This window comes from Augochlora pura, chromosome 7 (assembly GCF_028453695.1).
Source record: "Augochlora pura isolate Apur16 chromosome 7, APUR_v2.2.1, whole genome shotgun sequence".
Lineage (NCBI taxonomy): Eukaryota > Metazoa > Arthropoda > Insecta > Hymenoptera > Halictidae > Augochlora > Augochlora pura.
This window is the reverse complement of record NC_135778.1, coordinates 23,111,037-23,138,886: the sequence shown is the minus strand read 5'-3', so window position 1 is coordinate 23,138,886 and position 27,850 is coordinate 23,111,037. Positions and strand designations below refer to the sequence as shown.

General features: G+C 31.9%; 1 protein-coding gene across 2 annotated transcripts in view; it reads right to left on the bottom strand.

Moving 5' to 3' along the window:
* Positions 1-3,479: 3,479 nt before the first annotated feature.
* The window catches only part of Mas (trypsin-like serine protease domain-containing protein masquerade), a 37,875-nt gene continuing 13,504 nt past the window's right edge, over positions 3,480-27,850 (bottom strand). Inside the window, exons 2-11 of one of the 2 annotated variants that reach the window (XM_078186931.1) lie at positions 21,801-22,111; positions 16,831-16,864; positions 15,364-15,824; positions 14,401-14,583; positions 13,082-13,241; positions 11,816-11,995; positions 8,864-9,119; positions 8,271-8,548; positions 7,065-7,219; positions 3,480-6,399 (exon numbers count right to left, since the gene is read on the bottom strand). In XM_078186931.1, the coding sequence (XP_078043057.1) occupies positions 6,232-6,399; positions 7,065-7,219; positions 8,271-8,548; positions 8,864-9,119; positions 11,816-11,995; positions 13,082-13,241; positions 14,401-14,583; positions 15,364-15,824; positions 16,831-16,864; positions 21,801-22,111 (2,186 nt within the window). In that variant the 3' untranslated portion in view covers positions 3,480-6,231. The remainder of the gene's footprint in view (positions 6,400-7,064; positions 7,220-8,270; positions 8,549-8,863; positions 9,120-11,815; positions 11,996-13,081; positions 13,242-14,400; positions 14,584-15,363; positions 15,825-16,830; positions 16,865-21,800; positions 22,112-27,850) is intronic. The other variant, XM_078186932.1, reaches the window with a different exon arrangement.

Sequence of the window (27,850 nt, the reverse complement as noted above, 5' to 3'; positions counted from 1 at the left end):
AGAGGGGCCGCACTTGGGATCTGCAGCATCCCAGCTATACCCAATATACCACATTGAGCAGTGTCCTTAGACGACTACCGGAGCTCGATGCCTAGGCAAAGGTGGCTCGTGCACCTCCCACAAGCCTGCCTAGGGTGGGCGTGAAACGATACGCTCACACGCCCGGATGGACCCCATCTATTCGTGGATCCACCCAAGATGGTGGTCACAGCGGGACCACATTTATTCGTTGATCCGCGCCAGACGCCGTGTATGTACTTCGAATCGAAGTGCGAGACAGTTGCCCAAATCGGAATCAACTGTCTAGCAAGTCAGGGAAAGGTTGTTAAAGCGACCTGATCATTCTGCACATGCACTGTAAAAGTACAGGACGGGCAGAACTCGGACTGTTCGCGTATCACCTGACTGCTTTTAAACGGCCATACAGACTCAAAGCTCGAGCACAGCAATAGTGCAGGCCGAGCGACGAATGTAGACTAGCATTCGAAAACCAACGTGTCTCTTACGAGGTTCACAGCACTAATGATCTACGTACCATGAGCAGAGGTGACCGCGAAGAGTAGCTTCGGGTACCGTCGCGGTGCATCAGCTAAATTCGGGGAGTTAGCGTTGCCGTTCTAACTTGGCGATTCCCTCTCTCTCTATACCTGGTTACCAGGCAAATTTACGGTGACCGTTAAATTTGCCTCGTCCTTTGTCTATTGTCCCGATTTTGATATCGTCTCTATTATCGTTCGTTTTTGCCGAGGTCGCCGAGTTTCAACGATCGCCGAGTCGACGATTTTCGACCGGGACTCGTGACTCCAAACGTTCTCAGGCAAAAACTTTAACTCCGATAAAAACTTCTTATCGCTGAACAAGAAAACTGCAATTCTCCTATTTCTAGCACAAATTGTCGTTCACCAAAGGTTCGTGTTTGTCAAACAGAGTGGTATGAAACATGACGATTAATCTTATTCACGAACGACACATGTCAATATAAAATTTATCGTAGTTTCGCCAACTTTGGAGATGTCGCAATCAATTTTGCTGGATGTATTTAGAATGTAATGATAAATCGATTTATACATTCTACGCAAGAAGGGCTTGAGTGATCTCAGGCCATTAGATATTATCATAACAAAAAATCCGGTTTGTTAGGGTTACAATTTCTTAGAATAATAACCGTCTCCCTTCCGATAATAAAGTAATTACTGCATTTTAGCACAAATACCGGCAACCTTTTTTGGCCGCACTTTTTTGGGTCAAAATCAAGTAAAATGTAAGTATTAAAGAGACGTTAGAGTCAGAAATGTTTTCGTATTAAAACAGTTTTCCTATTAACAGTCACATGAATCATTTTAAAAACACTTGTTTAAAATTCATTGTGCAATTTATTTCGTCATTTTACTCCGAGACATTTTTTTTAACTTTTTATGATATGGTGATATTATACTTTATTTTCGGAACTAAAGTGGGTCACTTGAAATTATCAAAAGGGTCATAGGTTGCCGACCTCTGTTTTAGCACAATAGAGCACTGCACTCCTCATCGCTAGCATGTTTTCGATTGATAGTGGTTCGATGGAGAGTTTCGACAGTTACGGTCACTAGATTAATATCACGTAGTAAGCCATTATATTCGTCTCAACAAACGATCCAATATTATAAATAAAGAAAATACAGGGTTTCATGTTAAAATATTAGGAATATTGTTTATACTGTCTAACGTCTTCATCTATGTTGTTACGAGCCGAGGGCCACTGCACACGTGGCCGGAGGTTAGATTTGCCTCGTAACTTCGAAAGAAATATTAATTGATACACCTCGAGCGGCAAAGGTGTATCTTTGTGAGATCGTTACCAACAACTGACTCGAACTGGGAGATGGAATGAAATAAGCTTGTACACTGAATTGAAAGTAAAACTAATATAATTTAACAACTTCAATCTATTACAAGTGTATGAGTGTAGTGTAAGATTCGCGATGGTCCTAAGACACGCTCCCTGGTTTACGCACCAAGTCGGCGGGGGTTAACTATTGCTCGAAGGAGAACTCGGCTCGATCTTGCTACGTCTCGCGTCGCGATTTGATTTAAAACTGCCCCCTGAGAAGAAAAATCTTTTCCCTTTTATATTAGGCTGAACTAGAATATTTGGTGGTGGGGACTGGGCCTATGTGACCAGATCATCCCGCGGATGATACAGTGACATGTGGCCCCAGCCCTTAAACTGGCGTCCGTTAGAAGACTAAACATTTTTGAAGATTGAATCGTGGGGGCCTCCACCGCGGATGATACAGTGACATGTGGTCCCAGCCCTTAAACTGACGTCCGTTAGAAGACTAAACATTTTTGAAGATTGAATCGTGGGGGCCTACACCGCGAATGATACAGTGACTCGGAAACGGGTGGTCCCAGCCCTTAGGCTGGCGTTCGTCGGAAGACTAAACATTTTTATATTATGATCGCGGAACCGTGCTCCCGGCCGACGTTAGCTAGCGTAAACCCTCAAGAAGGAGCAGAAAAAACGTCGGGAGTAATCTCCGTACGTAACAATGTATACCAAACAGCCTTGATTTATAGGAAAGATAATGAAAAAATACTGCAAACTGTCTGCTAAGAAATATTTTTTAAAAAACGATATGTACATTCATACACACGCGATGTTTAATCATCGGTAAACGCCGAAGGTACATGAGAAAAGTGAAGCATTATTCAAAGATGCTGTAACTTGGAAAAAACCGTAGCCATGTTTCTTCTTTTTTCAATTAGAGAGAAAGGATTAAACATCACTTCACTCCAAACTGTATCTTGGAAAAAATGTTGTAAAGTACATTTCGTGAAATCTTGCCATATTCAATATGGCAAACGTAAACTCACACTTAATAGTGATGAGGATGTATAGGAAAAGTCATCATCCTACGATGATTTTTCGCAGAGTTATGATCCTTCAAAATTTATGAATTTTTATCCGTTTATGTTATAATTGTATAATTTTTGGGGGTAACATATATCATATTTGTTAAAAGTCAAAAGGAAGTCCTTAACATTAGCCTTGTTTTTAATATTTGTAAGCCATTGTTATTAAGTTTCAGACTGTACGTCATGACAGTGATCAAAATATGTCATGTCATTTGAAAAGCAATGATAACCTTGAAATGCCGGAAACGATGATCCTGAAATCTTCACAATGATAATTTCCTTACCGAAGCACATGTTTTCATTACACATTTCCTCGTATTATTAAAAATAACCATTAGGTTTACTACAGGTGAACATGTTAAGTGACTCGTTCTACAATGAAATGTTGAGTTTGAAAGATATTAATGCCAATGTGTGGGATCAACAGAATATTTATACATAATAATACAATAACATGTTAAGTTTAAAATACTTTTATTATTTGTTTATAGTGCATGTTTCTATTAAGTAGGCATTATATTAATTTGAAGACTTGACACGACCAGATCATAAAATAAAATACAGAAGTCTAGGTGTTCAAGTATCTTTATTTCACGTAGAAAGTGTGAATTCACTTAGTTACAATTTATTGCATTGATTTAGTGTTTTTTAAAAATAATGTTCAGTAAAATGTTCTCAGTAGCTTAGTAAAATTTCTTACAATCAGTCCGAAATAAATTATTTTTTAAATTAAATTTTAGAAACTGTAGTGAAACCGACAAAATATCAGACTTGACATGACCAAAGAAAACTCCATGGTCGCTGATTTCGAAATATCGTTAAATCCATGCATTGTCAACTGGAACAAATGTCACAGTTAACAAATACTGTTGCTTAAATTATTAATCTTCTAATTTTCAAAACGTATTGAGCAAACATGAAAATAATGATTTTTTATTGCAGTTTTTTATAAATTATATTGGTCTTTTCGAAACAATCTTTCTTATATGATGTAGTTTTCTGAATAATTTAATTTCACAATTATAAAAAGCTATCTATTTACCTTCTTGTATAATATTTTAGAAAAATAAATTACACAAATGGTAGTATTCTTTTGCTACCATTCACATTATAGCAGTATCAGCCAAATTCAATAACCATTTCCTACGTTCATATTATTCTACGCTTTAATATCGTTAAATACGGTTTAAAAAGTGAAAAATTGATATAATGATTTAATTTGGTAATAACTATATAGAAAAAATACTGTACATTTATAGCTATCATTCAATGTTTAAATACACCATGTAAATTGCATAAATTTAATTAGTGAAATTTGATGCCATTATTACGCGACATTAAACTAATTTGTTTTCTATGACATTAGTCTATGCTCATGTTGCAAAGCTTAATATAAATAAATAACATGCATATAATTGCCTTACTACAAATTTTAAATAATTGCTTGCGCTAATCAACACCACAGATTGCGTAAGAATTATCTTTGTTACCTAGTATTGACGCACTTGATGGCACGATTACTCGAAGAAAAATCGTAAATTATTTTAACGAGGAATTTTCGTGTAACAAGTTTACAGAAACGATATGCTTCTTTTTTTCTGAATAAAAAATACAACATTCCAGAAATATGTCTTACAGATCATTAATGTCTGTAATACAAGTTTTTATTTACAATTAGAGTCAGTCTATTGTTACATCGAGACTCTAGTATCAGAAGTTTTAGGAGTTTCATTGCGAAATCAGGTTTTCTATGTTGATGTGTACGATAACTCATAGACCAATCAATTAATATCTTTTTTTACAAAAGGTTGATTTTAGTTGTTCTACTTTCTTCTGTGAATTATAATCAAAATTACAATGCTATTTCTTATTTGTAAATTTTCCTATCCACAGAATTCAACTTTCTTCTAAGAGCTAGACCTTTATGAACATCATCGTTTTCTATTTAAAATAATAAACATCCAGAAAATTTAATGTTTCTTACATTCATGTACCGGAAGCAATACTGCACCCCAATAACGATTACATTAACAATACAGGTGGTTCTCAACTTTCGCACAATTTGCTATTTCGCTCATTTTAAAAAATTCAACTGTGTTCTTTGCGGTTGAATGTTCCCTCTGAACGGACATCGTGAGTCGAACAGACTACATTGTAATTGGATGGCCCCTCGCAGGGGACATAAAACTGTAGCCATCAAATTACAATGTTGTTCCAATCAAGAAATCAAGGCTTTAAAAATTAAAAATATGAATGAAGCCGTTATGCATTTAGACAAATTTTTATCTGTTATAGAAGAATGTGATCACAATGGAGAACGTATATGTTAAGTATGTAGGGCAATACAAAAGACACTGTGTGTTATAGAAATCTTTATCACGAAAAAAAGGGTGGTAATTAACTTACTCTTGACAAGTTTATAAAAAAGATAACCCTCAAAAGCTAAATAAATACTTGAAAATACTGTTTATCTACTTTCAAACATTCAATATTCGCACACACTTTCAGGAGCCAATTGTGTGCGAAAGTCAAGGACCCACTGTATAAGATAAAAAGAGATTAAGATAATATTTAATCAGGTCTGAAGTTATGTTCTATAAAAATCTACTCTGCCATCGTTAACAATTATCTCTGAGAAATTCTTACAAATTTCTTATTTTTAGAGCTGTTACACTGAAATCCTCATTTCACATATCTTACCAATACTTAAGAAATTTTATATGTTCGTTTAAGATACAATAAACTTCCATTTATTCTATGCTATAAACTCAATTATGATTAATTGAATAACAAATTTTTTTAAGATACATTAAAACAAATTATTCTCCTATCACGGTATGTACAAATTATTATAACTTTTTAATATAAGTATGTTTTTGGTATTATAAAAACGCAAATCCAACGCTTCATCCAGAGTTTATACAACGTCAAAATTTTGTTGAAATAATAAATATATTTTATATTTTTGGCGAAAATAACTCTTGAATGAACTCTTTAATTCTACATGTTGATTAAGTATCTTAAAAAAATTGAACAAACGGAAGTTTTTGCCGTTTTACGCAAGATTATATAAAATATTAATAAGAAAATTTTATTCACTTTGTTAAAGCTAAAACATTTATGTTAATATGTTACAAATATTGTAACATTTTCTGAAGTCGAATTCATCACGAGGAAAGTACGTATTTATCATACATTGAAAACAAAATTCTTTTCGCAATCTTTGCTAGATACGCAGCAAAATATGCTACGTCATCAAGCGCGTAAAGGTACTACACGTCTTCTTAATAAATAAATCTCTTAATTTTTATAAATAGATTGTAAAACAAGCTAAAGATTGTTTACAGAAATAATTTGGTTGATCCAGCCGATGAATGCTGAAACTTTCACATAAACGCCAGGTACATCCAATCTTCCGCAACCAAAACCCCATGAAACAAGTCCAGCCAATTCATAAAATCCATCATCTTGACATACTAAGGGTCCTCCTCCGTCACCCTAGATAATATATAATTACAATTACAATTCTCTTCTTTAAAAAATATATAAAAACTATTAATATGACTAACAGATGACAATAATTAAATTAATACAAGATACATAGATTTTTATAAAACTTTTGTAAGAGGCATATTGCTGGATGAAAAGATCTCATAATTTATAAAATGTATTATGTATTATGCATAGAAATATTAAGAAAAATTGTCCAATAAGGAATAGTGGTCATTTTGTTAATTGGCTAAAGATTTCTTCATTCACTGTACAAGTAATAAATTAATAAACTATAATCCTATAAATAAACTATTTCTTATTCTTATAAAAGCTAATGTGATCTTCTTAATTAGACATTTAAACATTAGACAGTTGAAGTCAGAGTAATGAATTACTTATCTAAAATGAGAACACATATAAAAATTTTAATATTTTACTGAATAATACATCTTTGAGCTAAAAATTTTATAAACGTATGTTGTATAAAATGCTGGTGAAGTATGATAGATGTTACAAGTGTACCATTAGATACTAAAATTACTTTCAAGAATGCATCCTTTGCAAATAAATGATTGTGTGCAGGATTTTATTAGTTTGCAATAAAATAAACCTTTAAGATATCCCAGTTTATGGATAATAAGTGCTATTAATATTATTATTAATAATATTACCTGACACGCATCATTGCCTTGTTCACCACCAGCACAGAAACTACTTGCTGGTAAGATGAATATTTTTTCTGTGACTGCATTTACTTTTCTTATACATTCAGCATCGCTTACAATTGGTATTTCTGCTTCACGTACTCTCAGAGGAATGGGGCCAGCTATATAAATTAAGAAAGTTTATGTTCTATTAATCAATCATGTCAGTGATATACAGGGTGTCCCAAATTTTAATGTTCAAACTTTATCAGTGTATTCTATGACACAAAGTAAGAAAAAAATGTTATGTAAACATAGGTCATATAGAGCTTTATTAAGAAGTTATAAGAAAAATTCAGAAGAGGAATAGTAATCAACTTGCTGTTACTCAGATCGACAATATTGTGTTTTTCAGTGTGTTTATGTAAGTTATGTTTACTATCTGAGGTCACCAAACATTTAAATGAATCTTCGTCAGTAATAGCTATTAGTGTAAGGGATCTGAGAGTTCGCGACCAGTGTGGGCCGCGGCAGGGTACCGAGTGCTGATCAAGGGCGTAGTTTATGATTACGGTGCGCAAGTGACTTCAGGCTATTTTTGAAATTTATCGAATCTTTCTGTTTTAATGAGATTTGTTAGATTTAGTATTTTAGCTAAAGATCCCACACGGCATGTGCTAATCTATTCAAGCAGCAAGTTGATTACTATTTGTTTTCTGAATTTTTGTTATAACTACTTAATAAAGATCTATATGACCTATGTTTATATAACATTTTTTTTATTTTGTACCATAGGATACACTCACAAAGGTTGAACATTAAAATTTAGAACATCCTGTATGTACTACAAATGAACTTAAGCTTATACCGGATGACTTCTCAAATATATTGGGACTGATCTCTCTATCATTTAGAAAATGATTGAGATGATTATAATCTCTTTTTCAAATTACCGTGTATTGTTATTACATTTAAAGTATTCATGACAAAAAGGGTTTACTTACAAAAGCAAATCTTGCAACAGAAATGTAATTATGCAAACAATTATTCATCTCATTCAACTACTATGGACCCACCAATTTGTTTATACAGTTTATGTTTATATTATTAATTTCGCATTTATTTTTCATTTTATTATGTGTCAAGCAACAACTGATCACATTTAAACTACATTATTAAGTCTAATTTCAGCATTTACAATAAAAAGATGTTCAATTTCGTGTTAATCTTTACCTTCACCCATGTAACCATAACCAGTGACAGTGCATCGCTTTCCAGCTGTGTGGCTAACTCCCCGTGCAGGTAAACACACAAGGCAAACACCATCCTTCAATTCTGCTTGTCCATGAAGTTTTAACAGTGCTATGTCATTGTCCAGTGTTTGACTGTTGTGATTATGATGAATGTATGTAGTTGCAACTCGTAAAGTCTGAGCACCAGGACTTCCATATTTCCGTGTCAGATCATGATCACCAACTCTTACGTATATTGCATCTCCCGATCTCACAATGCTACAAACAATCATTACTTATACATAATAATGACTAAAGAGATACATTTTTCAGGGAAATCACTTTAATTTTAAATGATCATGCAGAAACGACAAATAAAATATTAGGTCGAGTCATAAATAACTTCTATTTTGTTTTTATTTTATTTATTTTGAATCATTATCTATTTGTAGTTTACTAGAGTTCTATATAACATCTAGGTTTTAATTTAATAAGTTTCTTGCAATATGGCACACATATTCGGCACTTAGATATTGGAAGTTCAAACTATAGAAATTAATTGTTGATTTCAAATGAACTATCCCTAGAACTTACTTTGTAACGCAATGTGCTGCTGTGAGAACCCACTGTGTCCCGATAAGTGCACCTCCGCATAGGTATTGGTTGAGGGAGTTAATTAAAGCAACTTGCCAACACCATTCATTTGCATCAGCATCTTCTCCTCCAACAACACGTGCACCTCTTTCAAAGCTACGTGCTTGGACCGGTCCACGAGAGGTTCCTTTTACACCACATACATACTTACTGTATACAGGACTTCTTATAGTAGTTGTCATTGTTGTTGTTTCATCTGTTAAATAAATAATATTATTCCAATCTCTTAACTACTAAATTGCAGATAATAGTAAACTAGTATTTTTATTTTAAATTGCAAATACATATATGGATAAAATGAAAAAAAAAAAACAGCAATACCGTTTCCTGCCAATTAAGTAATTATAAAACTCGGTAGACCTATTTTATGGATGATAACAAATTTTATATGTACTTTACTTTATTATTGCTCTCTTGAATTTTTGTGCATTAAAACTGTAATACCGAATTAGTAAAAGTAACTAATTTCTGACCTTTTCTTTATAATTATTAATATTGTAAAAGTGTTCTTGAAATGAAAAAAGAAATTATGATTTTGATAGATGTAAGAGAGGACTGATGGATGAGAGGTTTAAGATGGTGCAAGGAGGAGGAATGTATATTTTAAACAGCAATATAAAATGATTTGAAGAAGAATATACACAATTTGGTGGAAGAGGAGCATGAATTATTGATCATGAGATAATTAATAGAGAAGGATTTGAAAAAACTGAGAAATTAGAAAAGGAAATATGTGAAACAAAGAAAAAGGAAAGGAAACAAAAAAACTTAGACGGATTAAAAACGCAAATACCATAAAGCAAATATGGATATAGTGTAACAGCAAGTGTCATATAATAGTATAAGTCCTAGACACAACTAAAGGTATAGGTTTTTAAAACCATGCACTTGAGATAATTTAAGAAAGGTATAGATTTTTAAGTTATCGGAATACCTGGCAAGAGAAGCAAAAGACTGGAGTCAGCAAGTAGTGAAAAGCAATAGAAATTCGATACGTGATTCGTTCGGAAACTTAGAACACATGATAGTAAAGTGTAGGCCGCTAGAAAGGAAGTAGAGGAATTGAAGGAATGACTCAGGAAACTGGAGAAAAAAGACCCACATAATAGGAAAGAAGCTAAGTAATTTTCTGTAGGTATCAAAATTAAAATTTTCTTAATTTGAATGTGATATCGTTAATTAAATACTATTAATATTATTATAACATAACGTGAATAAGGAAGCAACCGAAAGTACAAATTAAGGTCGATGACGTGAACAATTTGTTTAGATTTTCTGCTATTACAATAATAAAGTAAGAAATTCCATGTGTAAAATCTAAGAATTCATTTTTCGCGAAATATTGATGGCGAAATGTAATTTCTTTTAAACCACTCACAATTTTTGTTGAGTGTACACTAATTTGTAGGTGAAACTTTTTACTACTTTTTTTGTACTACTATCGGATACATTAAACTTTTACATTAAAATCAGTTTTATTTGTTACAAGTAGAAAGTTCCTTATTAGTTTTTTATTAAATTTTTTTACAAAAAGGAAAAAGGTTGAGAAAGAAAAGAGGTTGTTGTCTTTTTTTAATAAAAACAAATTAGTTTAGGAGTCATTAATTTTGTCCCAAAATCCACAAAAATCAAACGTACCGAATCAATTTCTATTAGCTTTTGTTGCAGTGGCTAAAAGCAGAGTTTCAGAAGTAGGATAAATGTGATCGCGTAGAAACCATGAGGACATACATAGTAGAGTAACAGAGAAAGAAAAGAATGGGATTTGTATGAATAAAATAATGACCATGTGGTTAGTCCTCAAGGTAGGGAATTCTTTCCGTAACATTACGTAGAAGTAGCGTTGTCAAAAACAAAGATACAAATTGTTCTGCGTGACGTCATAAAATATTCCGTTTATTTTCGTGATTTGTTTGTATCGAGTGAAAATTAATAATACTGAGGATTTTGTAATTTAAAGTCATTAATTTTATGTATGCACAACCAATTTCGTGTTATTTGCTAGCCGCAAAAACAAATATGTTTCCTTCCCATTCCCCAATCTCCATTTCTACTATTCACGTGACGTCACCAATGTTCCGTTTGTCCCCATTTTCGGCAACGCTGCGTCTGGCCATTCTGGTTTTTATACCATATAGTATTAGGTTTATAGAAAAACGTCTGTAACCACGTAATTTAAAAACTTCAGTAGCTAGTTAAAGATTTTTCTTGCAAGCAAATGGATATTCTTTTTCGTACTTCCGTTGTTTCGTTGTTGCACTTTAAGTGCGTATCACATCATCCTTCTTTTCATATTATAATAAAATGTGACATGTAAATTCATTAATAAGAAATATCATTAAATACAGTGATATGAAATGTTCGAAATATTTTCTTTATTCATGATCTCGTATGGTCTTCAATTTTCAAAATTTATAATTAGAAGTTTACAACAAACAGTACCACTTTAATCTTTTTAATTTCTTTCATATAGATTGGTAGATCTAGTTACCGTTGAATGACCTATTTGCCGTGCCTTTAATTTTTTTTCGAACATAATTAACTTTATTTTTATCGAATAAGACATATTAAATTTATTTATTCAAAGATAAATAAAATAAAGGAATAGCATAATAATAATTATATCATAAATACATTATAATACAAAAATACAAAAACTTATTAAAAAATTAACAGTTAATTAGTCTGGGAAACAACAAAGGCTCAACCACTGATTATTCTAACAGTAATCAATTTCACTATCCCATCTATCAATAATGAAAAAAACTGGTTTCTTATCAAATTAAATGTAAACCGTTGTGAACAATAATAAAAAATTTACTGTTAGTGAGTTTCTAGTCTGTATAAAAATAAACAAAAAAGTAAAGAAATACTCTTAATTGTACAACTTACACGTCATCGTTGTGAGCGGCGTTGTGTATGGTCTCGATGTAACATACATTGTATCATTTCTATTATCAAAAACTGGTTCACTTGAGTTTCCACCACTAAATTCTCGTATCAATGATTTTGGCGCGCAACATTGATGTCCTTGTTTCTTGCATTTGAATAAATTTGTTAATTCAGCATTTCCTAAAAATAGTATAAGAACAATTTTTTCTCGTGCGAACTTAATTTCTTATAATCTGGTAGCTAGGGAAATAAATTTCATAATATCAAATGTATTATGGAACAATCGTATCGTTAATTCAATGTACGCATTTCAATATTTAGAATACTAAAAAAAATACAAATTCAGAATTTGATGTTGGACATGTTTGGTATAAAAACAAACGACACTAACGCAAGTTAACACTGTGTACATATGTGCATATGCGCGCGCATATAATAATGCATTGTTGCTGTATAAAGGACAGCAAAAGGTTATGCCTCAGTGTCTATTATATCAGAAAAATAGAACAACAATCTCGAAATATTTAAAAGTATCAGTTAGATTCAAATATTTGTTTCCATCATGTGTATCCGTTGCAAATGACTTTTCATAGTACCAAATGTGCTATTATTAATCACAGACTTTCTTCAGTATTTGAATGATGATCCCTACTCGACATTCATCTTTTGCAGTAGAAATTAATATGCGATGAACATACTTTAAAAAATTATCTCGACTTATGAATATCACAAAATTGTAATTATACCGCTTACTTCCGTGAAATGAAGAGTTCTTGAAGTCATTTAAAGTAACTTTTTCCTTAACACAAACGCAATCCGGGTCTTTGTTTACGAGTTATTAACGAAAAACATTGACCAATGAGAAGCGAACTTGGCTGGCGCTAGGCGGTCAAGCCAATAAGCGGAACTAGGATTCGAACGTTCGTCCGCTCGGCAGCCTTGAATCAGTTTGTCTTGGCTCATTAGTCACTATTTCATATTGATAATTGGTAAACAAAGCGATGGATTGTGTTTGCGCTAAGTAAAAAATACTTTAAATTCAGGAAACTCTTATTTCCTGATTTGGGATATTATATCCTAACTTTTGGGATACCCTGTATAAGACAAAGTTATTTTGACTATATGGCATTGTGGCTAAACACTTAATGAATCATTCAGAAATGGGAAATTGGCAAAAAAATTAATATTTCAAAAAATACTTATTAATTCCACTCGGCGCATCAAACCCTTTGTAAGAAACAAAATCTAAAATGGACGAATACTTACTGAAACAAGTGAAAGATAAGTAAGAAACGATACAGGAACCAGGACATTCTGGGCGAGGATCCGGCGACGATAAAACCGTTGTAATCTGCGGCCGTGATGTAGGCTTGGGCCTCGGCCTTGGAGTCTGATACGAAGAAGATGGTGTCACTATCTTTATTTTCTACGTACCAATGTTTAATTTCAGTCCTTTTTAAATTATAGATTATCCGTTATCTTATTTGTCCTAATGTGTATGTGTTTTTTCTGTTTTATACAGAAGGTCCAGCTAAATGAGGCCATCTAAATATTTCCATCATTTTTTATAAGAAATATTTGTGGCACAACTTGAATAATTTTAAAAAAATATGACAAGAGAAAAATTGTCTTAATTTACTCGCAAATATTCTTATGCAGGAAACGTTTAATTTTTCTATTGTGTCTTATAGCATACTAAAAGGCACTTTTAATATGTTTACACAACGGTGAATTTAATATGTTTAGCATCGACAAGCCACCGTTAAAATTTAATTAACTACACCGAAACTGGAAAGTCAAATTCAGGTTGTTCGAATATATCACAATGAAAATGGATTTTTAAAATTAGTAAAAAATTAGTCTCATGGTAAAAATTAGTACAACAGAAAAAAATTAACTTTTTTTGCACAAGAATGTCGGTGGCGTTGAACAAAACTGAAAAAAAACATGAATAAACATGTTCGTTTTCGTTTTAAAAACATTTTTCAGAACATTCAAAATAAGGGAGATATTTAAGTAGACTATTTTAGTTAAAACACTCTGTATAACAGTGGTACTAAACCGTTTAAGCTTAATGCATCTGCCAGAAATGCACAATCAGTCAAACAATATCCGCTCTTCCGTTAAGATATTTTATCTTTGTAGAAGTTAAATGATATAACTTAAATTCTCTTTTTCCTGATATCAGAAGAACTTTTTTAGAAAATTTCAATTGAAAGTACTTCAATTTATAGAAGTCTGCATTAGTCCATTGAATATAATTCTGTTTTAAAAAATTATAAACAGTAATTCCTAATTCAACGTGTGACTGAATAAAAATTATAAATGAAATAATAAATAACGTTATCAGCAATTTTTAAAATTTATCACGATCGAGAAAAGTAATCTCCTAGATGAAAAATGATATGTGTAAAATTTTACTTTTTTCAATGTGTCTTCTAATTACATGTTTTAAAATAAATATCATGTAATTTTCGATACGACAGAATTGAAATGTTTAAAGTAAAGTGTTACTAAATCGTTACAACATTGTGTATCCTCAGTTGATAACCATTGTTATACGAGACTGAATAAATATACATTACCTGCGGCGGGCTTTTCCTGTTATCGCAACAGATAGATCCAGATTGGCAGGTGGATGTTTTCGGTATTATCACATTTGGTCGTTCACAGAAGGCTGCCATAATTGTTAATAAACAAAATCCAGGGCATGGTTGCAGTTTCGGCTGCGGCGATTTTGTGGTTGGCCGAATCGTTGTTGTACTTTCCTGATTGTTCAAATAAAGTCAAAATTACTACAAACGATGGCAAATGTATTTGTACGATGCTTAGTGTTAGTAAAAACAATATTGCAATTTAATTTTTTTTAACAAAATACTGTATATCTATTATACACTATTGTCACTGGAACGAAACTATGTACATGTAGAGAGAATGCAGTCAGATATGGGATACCATTTTGTTTTTCGAATGCCACATATACAAAGAAATTACAAGAAACAGAAGAGCTTTTATACTTGCCGATTATTAATAATACTGTGTATCAATTGGGATATTAACCTCTTAAGCACGACTGGATTTTGCGCGAATGAAATTTTTTATAACTATTTTTGGTATTGCTACATATAGTATTAACTATATATATTCTTCTATTAGTGTGTTGTACATATACACTTTCACTTTAATCGTTTACTTAAATAACTAATCATACAATTGAGTAAAGTACGAAACACCAAGAAATTCACTAAATGGCGCGTCGTGTCTAAGAGGTTAAAATTACAAAATTTACAAAAACTGAAATTCTTCAGATTTTTAGAGATAGCATTACTATTAGTATACTATTTAATAACTTTTAGTTTAATAACTTTTCTCGGTAATGCTAACTTGCTCGATAGTGTTTTGTTGATCTTCGTCACTGTTTTCGGCCAATAGCAAGCGATAATTGTAGCAATGGGGCAACTAGTAAGAGGGGGAATGTAAACACAAAAGTGCATTCTTGTCGCGTGAGGACTATAAGTGTATCATACAGTTTCTATTGAATTTGTTACCGTTTTTAAGAATGCATCGATGACACAACAGGACCCATCGTCAGGACATTCAGCTTCGCCGTCGACCTTATCGCAAAGCAAAGCGAAGAAACCGCTGACGCATTCACCTTTGCATGGTTTCTTCGATGTGATCTTCGGCCTTATCGTTGTCGTTGACTGTTTTGTCGTTGCGACGGTCGTAGTTAACGCAGTTGTAGATACACTCGTCGACGTCGATACATTCAGTTTCGCGATCGTGGAGGAAGGGGATCCTTTGTGCAACGTGCTAATGCCGGTCTTCTCGTCGAAACGACTCGAATTTGTCCGATCGATTATCAACAATTCCGGTGGCGGTGAATCCCCGAACGCGTCTCTAGATACGCAGCACTTTAATCCTGGCTTACACAGACTGTCTATTACCAAAACGGCATCGCAGTAATCCGCGATTCTCTCCGCCATGCAAATTCCGGAACACGCTTTCGCTGTAAAAATAGATCTGCGTTTATTAAAAACGGACATAGAATGCTCCGTTAAGGTAGGATGAAATAATAACATTTCAAACACAGTGAGAAAAATCTTGTAGCAAACAGAAAATATAAAAAGATCATGAATGATCTTGAATGACCTTGGAATTATACAAGGTGTCCCAAAATCGAAAAATGAGAGGTTATTTGAAGGAACTTTTTCCTTAACATAAATGCAATCCGCTGCTTTGTTTACGAGTATTAACAAGAAACACTGACCAATGGTGGATGAGGTCGGCTAGCTTAAAGCAGTCGAGCCAACGAACGGTCGAAGACCAGTTTCGCTCCGAAAAAATCACTTCAAATGACTTCAGGAATCCATCGTTTTGTGATTTTGAGTAACTTTTAGGACACTCTGTATACTACATCAATTATGTTATATTACTTTATTAATACACATATTATATTAACATTTATACTACATTTATTAAAGTGAATGTAATGCTTTTGCAAGGAACATGTTTAACAGTTTCATAATTCACAATAACACTACCACTATGCTCGGAATGGCATACTAGCATCTATATTTACTTATTGAATAGCATCTGAAAAGATAGAGGTTCTTTATGCGATTTGTAATATAAGTTATGGAAAATAAACATTTCTCCTTGCAACTATAGTTGAGAATTCTTGTTGCTTAGATTACAATAGATTGCAGTATTTTTGACAATTTTCCTTTCACGTCTCGAAAAATTACTAAGAACATACATATTTTCTTCCTTGAATATCACTGTAAACAGTTCTGCAAGAATTTATCAATCACATTTGTAATTTTAGCAAAACTTTCTTCAGTTACAGTAGATATATTTGATAATTATGGAAAGGATACTGTAAAAAAATTAATAATACTGTCTCGAATTTTATAATATGCCTGCAAACTATCGCAAAGAAACTTAGCGTTAAACATAACCCCTTATACAATTGATATCTAGAAATGATATCGTTAAAAATAGGAGATACGTACGCAACGTTTTGTTGACTGTATCCACTTGGTTATCCTGAAAAATAAAAGAAGCATAAATTTATTACAGAAGATTTTTGTCGTGTGTCGGAAATATTTCAAGATGACTCTATCAACCAAAATGAGGTGAAGACTAAGGATGATGAATTCTATCGTTACCGAACGGCAATTAAAATATATAGAACAAATATATAAGATTTTAAAAAAGCTATAGTGGCGGTTAATTAGTGTTTATGAATGTGTGAGAAACAGTCGGACTACGCTTGCAATGATTTACTTTACAAAAATTGTTGTTGACACAACGACACCACAATAGCTGGGATCGAGAAATTCAGTGACATTCTATTATAACTTTTGAACTATTAAACACATGAAATTTTTACCAAACATGATTAAAAAATTTTTAATTATCGATAATTAAATGTTTTTTAAACTTTTTATACAATACATTACATCTGTGTTCCAGTATCCTCGGACATCATTTTTTCTACAAACCTCGATATATAAAATGCCAATAATAATGTCCTTCTTTATTGAGAAATTAAAGTCGTTGTGTTTTTTCAAAAGTTAAAATACATATTTTTGATTTCATAATATTTAACGACCTACTAAAATATAATCTTGAAACTCTGAACAGTTATAAAGTGCATAGCATGTTGCGAGGTGGAATTTTCTTTTCAGAAATAAGGAGAAAGTGAAATTTTTAATAAAATTTTTCATAAACTTTCAAATAACTTCTTATTTAGCATCAAATAATAAAATTAAAGAACATACATTTTTTATTTCTGTTCGTAATTCCAATCAATTTCAATTTTTGGAGAAATTATTTTGAAACTTCTGCGATAAACTAGTTCCACTAGTGTCACAAAAAATTCAAGTCATTTAGTTAAATTTTGAAAAAGTTGCGCATTTGAAAAAGTGTTAAAATACTTTCGCGAGTTACTGTACGTAACTCACGAAAGAGTGTTATGAGTTGTACATTAGTCCAGTTGACGGTAGCCAGAAGAATAAATTCGATTTCAAATCGATGGAATACACATACTCCAGCACAGCGGAGATGGAGGTATAGCAGGTGTTACTATTCTATTGTATGATACGATTGTAGTAGACAATTATAACGTACATCCATTATGGCTTCATTTCAATAACTATTTCTTATTTGAAAAAAATATTTCGTATGAAACTTTTTCTATTTTGAGAGGGACATACGTGAACACTGGTTCACGTTTTGTTTCTATGTATACGCTTCAAGGACACGCAGAAATCACCATTGTTTTCTAACTCGAATCAAGTAATTTATTGAAATTCTAAATAAAAATCTATTAATCTATTTATATCGAAAGCTATTATTTTGAGAGATATTTTGAAGTTATGAATCCCTATTATTAGAACATAAGAGTACATTTCTGTAGTATCACACGTGGCATTTTTATTTTTTGGAATGCAGAGGTGTTTGCAAATGCGCGAGCACGCTACCCTGCACATCAACACATTTTCAAATACGTCGCTTATACAAGATATTTCAAAAGTCACTTGCAATCGAGAAATAAGGACTCCATTAGCTCATTTCCAGTAACGAGAGTTTGATGAATCGTGCCCGACGAGAAAAACAGAAGAAAAGGAGAGAGAGGCATAAGTAACGAAATTGGAGCGAGGAAAGTGATAAATAAGTACAGAAAGATAGAAAGGAAATAGAGAGAAGTTTTATATAACAACCAAGGAATGAGGAGTGTACTTCGTGAGGATACTGCATGGAATGAATTGTAGATTAAGGGGACAAAGCAATGATAAGAATCACGATAGAGGAGGTACAAATAGCAACAAAAGAGATCACGATAGGATAAGAGGGTTGGATATACGAAACGGAAAGTGTAGAAAATATGTGAAAGAAAATATGGAAAGTAGGGTAACCACAAAACTGGGGAGAAAGTAAGAGAGTGTTAATTAAGAGAAAGGAAGGGAGGAAGAAAACAAAGTTTTACAGGGGAGTGATAATTATGAGTGCAGTATGCAGGGTTTACACAAATGTAAGAGTATCAGAAGGGTTAGTTAAGAAAGTAGAGAAGAAGGAAATGCCAAACAATATTCAAGCTAGATTCAGGAAATTAATAGAACCCGTGGATAATGCGTATGCGCTACATTATACAGTGGGCCGCATTAATATTCGGACACCATCGTATTTGAGAAATTTTTACACCGTCTCTTTACTATTTGTTGAGTTAATGAATTTATAGGTTTTTAATAAGACAGGACACTTACTTTAAATTCTAGAAACATAAGTTTTATTTACATAATTTGTATAGTTTTAGTGTTACTTGATATTAAATGAACTAGTGCTTAATTTTGACGTCAAAAAATAGCCAACAACGATATATCGTTGTTCGGTACTAAGAGGGTTAAGATGAATACTTTGCTTAACGGCAATGTTTGTAAACATCTGATGTAAGCACTATCTCATAGAATTAGTTTCACTTCAAATCTTGTTCGTGTTGCACATATTAGCTGTGAATATGCCACGCAAAGGGAATAATATCTCGTTTAATATACGCCAACTTGTCATTTATCATCGCGAAAAAAGGATATTATTAAATTTGAGCAAGAGCACGATTGCGGACATTGTACGAAGATCAAATCGTGAGAATAGAATTGAATCTATCCCTCAAAAAGGTCGTCCAAAGTTTCTTAACGATCGCGATAAACGTGATATTATTAGGAAAATAGAAATAGACCGTAGTTTAAGTGCCACAAAATTGACAGCAGATTTTTTTGAGCAGACCGGCAAGAAAATTCATCCAAAACAGTTCGTCGGATGCTTCATGAGAATGGAAATCGTGGCATAGTTACAAGAAAAAAGCCATATATAACGCTATTAATCGAAAGAAGCAATTACTCTTCGCTAAAAAATATACTTCTAAAGAAGAAACATGATGGAAAAGATGGAGAGGAAGTGTGATGGTTTGGGGTTGTGTCTCAGCTGTTGGATTGGGCGAATTAGTTTTTATTGATGGAATTTTAGACAAAAATAAATATTTAAATATTTTGAAACAAAATTTACTAAAAAGTTATTAAAATTTATTAAAATGAACTTTCGTAGCGATTTTAAATTTTACCAAGCTGATGACCCCAAACATAAATCACGTATAATTCAAGAATATTTATTATATAATTGCCCAAAAGTATTGAAAACTCCTCCACTCATCGGATCTAAATCCGATTGAAAATTTATGAGATTACTTAGATCGTCGAATCAGAATGTCGCCAATAAAGTCCAAAGAAGAATTAAAATTGTGATTAACCGAAGAATGGTTACGAACTCCATTAGAATATTTAAATAAAATTATTTCTGGTATGCCTAAACGATTAAACCATGTAATTAGGCCAAAGAGTAATCCAACAAAGTATTAACATCGATTTGTTTTTGTTAAACTATATGGATATCCTTAATGACCAGATATTAATTTGTAATGTATCCGAATATTTTAACGACGTCAAAATTAAGTACTAGTTCACTTAATATCAATTAACACTAAAACTATACAAATTATGTAAATAAAACTTATGTTTCTAGAATTTAAAGTAAGTGTCCTGTCTTATTAAAAACATATAAATTCATTAACTCAACAAATAGTAAAGAGACGGTGTAAAAATTTCTCGAATACGATGGTGTCCGAATATTAATGCGGCCCACTGTATGTATAGTGAAGTACGTGAAACGGAAGGGGAAGTTAGACGCAAGTTATAGGTGCTGAGGGAAAGAAGAGAGATCGAGGGACTGACGAAGAGAAGGAAGGAGATGTACAAGGAGGGGGGACACAGGGCAACATCAGGAGGAAACAAGGGAGAAGGCTTTCGGACAACTAGAGGGATAACTCAAGGATGCTAAATAAGTCCTCATCTATTTAATAGTTCTATATTAGATGCGGAAGTGTATTTAAAGAAAAGGTGATGAAGAGAGATCCATTTAGAGAAAAAGACTTTACTGCGAAGACATGTTGTAAAGGAAGGTAAAAGAGAATGAATGTACAGGGGAGATGATATAATAGATTGGATAGTTGACGTAAATAGGTTAACACATTTTTATTCAGAATTACAAGGTGCATCTAATCGAGTACATAGGAGTTATTTCAGTTCATTTAAAAAACAATGATGACCGTGTTTCCTTCAAGCATATACATATATACAATTGAAATAGAAAATTCGTGCAATATCGAATAGGGGATACACAAAAGTTACATTTTAGTAGTATCTTGAAAACGTTTTGACGTTCACGACAACAATATGTAATGAAAAATGCAGGCTCTGTTTTAAAAATTCAACATTTACATTTGTAAGCTTTTCAAAGATTATTTTAAGGTTAAATAAATTACAATATCATCTACCCCCCCTCCCCGCCAAACCATACAACGTCTATCTGAAACATTTTTGCACACCATGGAATATTAAAATGGGAAAAACTATACATGAAACTCTATGTATAACAGGAAAACGTTGTTAGAACAAATAACGAAACCAGACTTAACCTAGGCCTACTCCGATCATTCTTTTAAACATTGACAATAAACCATTATTATTGTATTAATAACTTTTTAATAGGCGACAAGCTTATATTTTAATAAACAAACACACTGGCGGAGATGGTGTTAACAATACTGGAGGATGTTCCCCTATTGCATACAGGTATCAAATTCTTTCGTTAATAATTTTTTAACGAAAAACAAGCGAAGCAAAAACACTGACTGTTACTTCGAGGTATGATCGGTACAACCGTCATCAAGATCAAGATCATTTTGGGATGTTCCCCAATTGCAACTATTCACTATTCTTTTTATGAAATAATGACAGTTTAAGTATCAAAAATTATAGCAGAAAATCGTTTAAATTAGAAGTCTAGAATACCAGTATAACTCAAGGTATGCTTGGCTTGTTTGACTGAAAGTACAAAAATTATTGAAAACACTGAGATGTTCACTTACAGAGGTAGTTTTCACTGGGGCCAATGATGTCGCAGACGTTGTAGTTGTTGTTGGCGGAGGTGTAGTGACGTTCATAGACGTCATCGTCGTTTTAACGGTGGTGAGCATCGTCGAAGTTGGATTGTCATCTTCGAGAAGATTCTCGGTAGATGTTCCGGTACCGTTTATCGGTGCCTCGATGCAACATCGCATGCTAGTAGGGCATTGCACATGCTCGAGTACTTCGTAGCATATCAAGGTTGCGAACGCGTGCACGCATACTCCTGGACAGTCTGCACTGTTAGCTGTACTCGTTATGGAATCGAGCAAGCCTGTAACATACCGTACCGTAATATTATTCTAACAATAGCTATTCCATAAAATTATTTATTTATTCAACGGATTGAATGTCACGCTGTCCATACATAATTGACACAATTCTTGTCTCAGAACTCTTAAAAACTGTTTTCTTACAATCTACGATTAAATGAACCGAACTTCTTTAAGATCTATAATTACTCACTAACATATTCGAAAATCTATTACAGGGGAGCAATTTGTTTAAAATTCCTTCACAGAACTTGAATTTTTTTATACATTATGGTAATATCAGCAATAATCAAGAAATAATTAAATTAATGGAACTACAATAAAGCTCTTCTGTACAAATATGTATATGTATATGCGTTCCATTATGGGTCATGTGAGATTTAGCCACCGGCGACGCAATTTGTAAATCTTGTTAACTTATATGTACTAATTGTTATGAGCTACAAAGAATTAAAAATAGAAAAATCGTAATCTTTTTACAACTTTCGATCAATAATTGTAAAAAATCTAAACCATATTACAACATTCACATAAGTTAGCGACATATAGTAAACCGATTGTTTAAATTTTTTTAATAAACTCAGATAAATAATTAATTTTCTATAACGTTTTTATTTTGTTTTTCATTCCAACCACTTTTGTAAACATTTTTTAAACATTGTGTACTAAACTAATATCCCCAAAAAATTAAAAGCATTTTAACAGATTTTTAAGAAGTTATTCCTTTAGCAAAGGGCTGACGATGTGATACTTAACGTATTAATTATAAGATCTTGAATATATGATTTAGATGAGGCGGTATTAAGCAATTAATAATTACAGATTTGCATACTCGGGATGAATCGCTTAGCAGTTTTTTTTTTTAAATCAATTCTCCGTTTATTATTTTTAACGATACGAATAAATGTATACAGAAAAAAATGCATAGAGAATATTTTTTCTCAAGGTTATATTTTTCGATGTTTGAGGATGCAGAACTATTTCAGAGAATATCGAGCTATTATTCAAACACGTTACACATGTACACTGCTGTTCAAAAGTATATGGACAGTTACCAATTTTATAGAAATAACAAAGGATAATGTGAATTACTATTCTTAAATGATTATTGCTAAATTATATCCTAATATTTATAATGTATATTGATAACACTAAATTAAACAATTTAAGTATTTAAATCCTTTAAATTAATAAGAATTTGCGCAGGATATGTAACATTGCATTATTCTCTGCTTCCATGTGGATGGTTTGTATGATTTTCTTTTTTCATTATACAGTGACTGATCTACTTTAGAGCGTTCTCCAGTTTCCTTTAGGCTAACGTAAGTATTTTCAAACATGATCTAGTGTAAAAACATTTCCGTTCTATTCTTTTTTCCAAGTCAGTTCGAATTGGAAAGCTCGCGATTGCATAATAAGTACTGTGAGAAACGAATTAAGTGTCGAAATTCGTTCTAAAACTTGACATTACCTAAGAAAGAGCATTACCAATGGTAGTAAAAATTAACGAGATGTCCACATACTTTTGAACGACAGTAAAGACAGACTACTTATTATAACGACTACTAAGGATCTAGCATCTTGTCGACATAAATGTTACATCATTGAACATTAATATTATCATGATTAATTTGCATAACCAAAGCTCAAAATTGTATTTTTGATTGGAATATCGTTATAGCTACCAAAAAGTAGAAAATTGAACTATCGGGCTCTACTTTACACATCACTATTAAGACAAAATGTATTTATATAATGATTATAATGATTGTTAGGAGACATTTTGTAACAAAGTTACAACAAATCACTGTATATGTAAAATATATGCATAACGTGTTTTTCATTACGATACACAGAAAGTTGATTATGTTTAACTGTTCTGTGACACTATTGCTAGCAATTAGTTCCGAACTACTATTCAAAGTAGCATCATCAAAATACTAGAAATATTTATCAATGACCCTACGTACGTTTTTCGCACATACTGGTACCCCAAATTCTACATGTAAAAAATAAGAAAGATCTGAGAATAATTGAAAAAATGCAAATTGAATTACGCAAAGAACTTGGACTAATAGACAATGTGGAAAACGTATGAAGAATTCTTGGTCGAATCCTTGGCAAAAAAAAAATTGTTCGTTAAAGCTACAAATCGAAAAAGAAGTTGAAATTTGCGAACAAGTATACACATAGTAAAACAAGCCTTTTGGTGAGATACCGCGAGCTTTTCAAACGGAAGTCAATTTAATCTTTGTCGTAATGACGGAAGTACAATGCGCGACAAAAAGAATATGCATTCTAAAAGTAAGTGTTTTTTTATTTTTTTTTTTAATATGGCAAACAAGATTTTTTAAATAGAACAAACGAAACAAAGTTTTTTGGCTATATACATTGTATATTGTATATATAGACTATATTGTACGTCGCAAATAACTTTCAAACTCGATTTTCTTAAGAACTAAGACCTAAACAAAAATAATTATTCTATTTTTCTCATGTTCTTTTATAAAGAATTATCCGATATCCGAGTGTATATACTTTCAGAAACACCCTGTATTTTTCAGCAAGATAACGTCGCAATATACACTGCAAATTAGTAAAAGAATACTTTTCTCAAGAAAAAAAAAAGAATTGCGTTTTAGATTGGACGGCAAGTCATTTTGAAACGTTATCGAATGAAAAAGAATGTATTTAAGATGAGTAAGAGCTATTAGAGCAAACAGCTATTAAAAATCTGTATAAAACTTTGCCAAAGATAAAAGTAACTGTTAATAAATATAAGGGAGGAGCCATAAAATATTAAGGAATAAATATTACTCATTGATTCCTACTGCACGTAATTTTTAGTTAAATGTGCCATCATTTTCTCGCATCAGGTTTCAATAAAAAAAATGCTTTTTTCAAATAAAATTGTTTGGGCTGACCGAATTTAATTCTATCTCATTTGAATATATTTATGGCAGTGTTCTGCAAGATTGTATAAAAACAAAACTTTAATTATAATATTAAGTAAATAAAAATTACTTATTTTCAAGGTGTACTCTCTTTCTGTCTTCCTGAAACTGTATTTACTGCGGACAGATACTTTTGATAAAAATAAGTACATATATAACCTGAAACAAACCGAAGAAGTGTCAAAAATATAGTATCTAAACGGACGTTTAACCAAGATAATAATCCAAGACATGTCGTACTGACATTTTTACTGTACAATTGTGTAAAACTTAACGGTTACTTAAATCCCATAATAAACTGGGATGAATTTTATCGTACAATCTAACAAAAGGCAGTCAGCAACAAAAAAAATTGAAAAACAAATTAAGAAAAGAATGTAATAAAATTAATAAAAATTATTTGCAAGTCGCTTAAATCATATTATTAATTAAAAATAAAAGGCATCCAACAAGGAATTAAATAATTATATTGAAAGTATTATTTTTAACTGTTTGCTCAAATTAATGAAATAACCAAACCTTTTCGTGACAAAATTTTGCATTTTTCGAATTTTTCTTTTATATTAACACTATTAGTAATAAGAAACTAGCCACAATTTATGAATTCATAGTTTATACTATAATTTACACAATTTAGGAAATAAGGGGAAATAATTTAGGAAATTATTAAAAATATAGGACATATGTATATATCAAAGTTATAATATCGGAGGTTAAAATATCGCAGTGAAATATACACACATAATAATAAGTAGATTCACCCAACTAGTTGCTTGGCATTAATTTTTTACTATATTGTATTTTGCGTGCACTCGCATATGCCGCGCAATGCGATAAGAATAAAGTCTTGCGGGATGAAAATGTAAAATTCAAACGTTCTCGTATAACGATATCAGATCTTGTTAAATTATTACATACTTATATATACGTACATGTTATATAGTAATATATAATATATTATATTATATATTATATTATTATATATATATATATTATATATTATATTATATATAATATATTAATATATTATATTATATATAATATATTAATATATTACGCAACATACATAATATATTAAGCAACAAATTAGTAGCTATTTCAATCTCAGGATACTTGTGCTCTTTCTGGGATATGTTAACTTGAAGTTGGAAGTAACTTCAAGCTTCACATAAAAAATGATTGACATTCTCTTACTTACTATATGTATATGTATGTACTTTGTCCCGAGTGGCCATACTATGCCCCATGACAACATTGGGTCAGCACAGTACCGTCGTATGTTTACTGTATATTATTTGTTTAACTCTTAACCTTAAAAGGTACAATTACTGAAGTCATTTGAAGTAACGTTTTCCTTAGTCAAAATGTCTTCTGCGACTTTGTTAACGAATTATTAACGGAAAACATGAAACATGTTTTGTATTTTATTTTACTTAGTTTTAGCCGAAAGGCATCAATGTTGTATCTACCCTTCAAAAAGTAATGTGATCCCGAGGAAACATGATCTGATTGATAAACTAATTCGTTTCTTCTGTATATCAACACAATTTAATAAACGTAGACAGCTTATGTCATTCTGTAACAGGACAGCGGACCTTTATCAGAACAGCGTATACTAATCTTCATTGATAAGGATTTTTATTTTATACTTCAGATCATTAAAATAACAGATTTTATTTTATTTTTTCAATCATCAAAATATATTTACAAAATAAAATATTTTATGTACTGTTTAATTTATTATTTGAAATGCTATTCTACTTCAGTTCTTAAGAATCTATTATTTAAAATAGTGGTCAAATATTTTTTTCATACATATGAAAAAACATATTCATACATATTTCATACATATCACTCCATCAGAAACTCAATTGTAAACCATTTCGGTACTATGAATCCTCAAAGAATTGATATCACTGTATTGTTTTATTAGAAGATCAATTTTCTAAGCTGGACATTATTTGAGTTAAACACAATTCAATCGTAGTAAATGGATTTACATATATCAGTATAGGTATCCAAAATTTTGAAAGAAACGTTTACTATTATTCTAAAGAAGAAACCCAAAAGGTCAAGATACCTCATTAAAAAGTCAATTTTCTAAATGAAAAATTTTTGTTTACATTCCTCAAGATATTATTTCAAGATATTATTTTTATATTCAGCTGTTTTGACATGACAAAATCCTGAATGCACAAGAATGACCGCTCTCGAGTGTGCAACGTATTTTTGGAAAACGGTATAGGAAGATGGACATTGAACATTCCATGGTGTTACTTTTAAAACATTCCCATTGTCGGTATCACCTTTCCGTATATCGGGGGTGTAATCTATCTATGACAAATAAACTGCCTATCACGCATTCTCAACATTAACTGTATATCGGGTGCAGGTGCGAAGGTACCGTGAGTCGAGAGAAATTCCTGCATACGTAATCCTATGCTCCACTTATAAAACAAAATGGTCAAGGATGACTAAACTTGATCTTGAGAGTCGTTGTATCTCAGACAGAGCGTTTACGTCGCATAGGGGGCATTTCCATCGAAAACCTGACAAATATTATTTTCTGGCGATCGACTCATGTACAGAGTGATCAAGATAACTTTGTGAACGAATTTGATAACTTTGTATGTTTTACTTGTTTTCGATGATGCGACTATTGACAGAGTGACAGGTTTTTTTTTATTTTGAACGAGCAAGCCTTTTGGTAAACGAAATATTTTTCTCGACGTCATATTTTTCGCGATTCGAAAATCATCGTCTTCTACATTGTTTGTATTCAAGGCT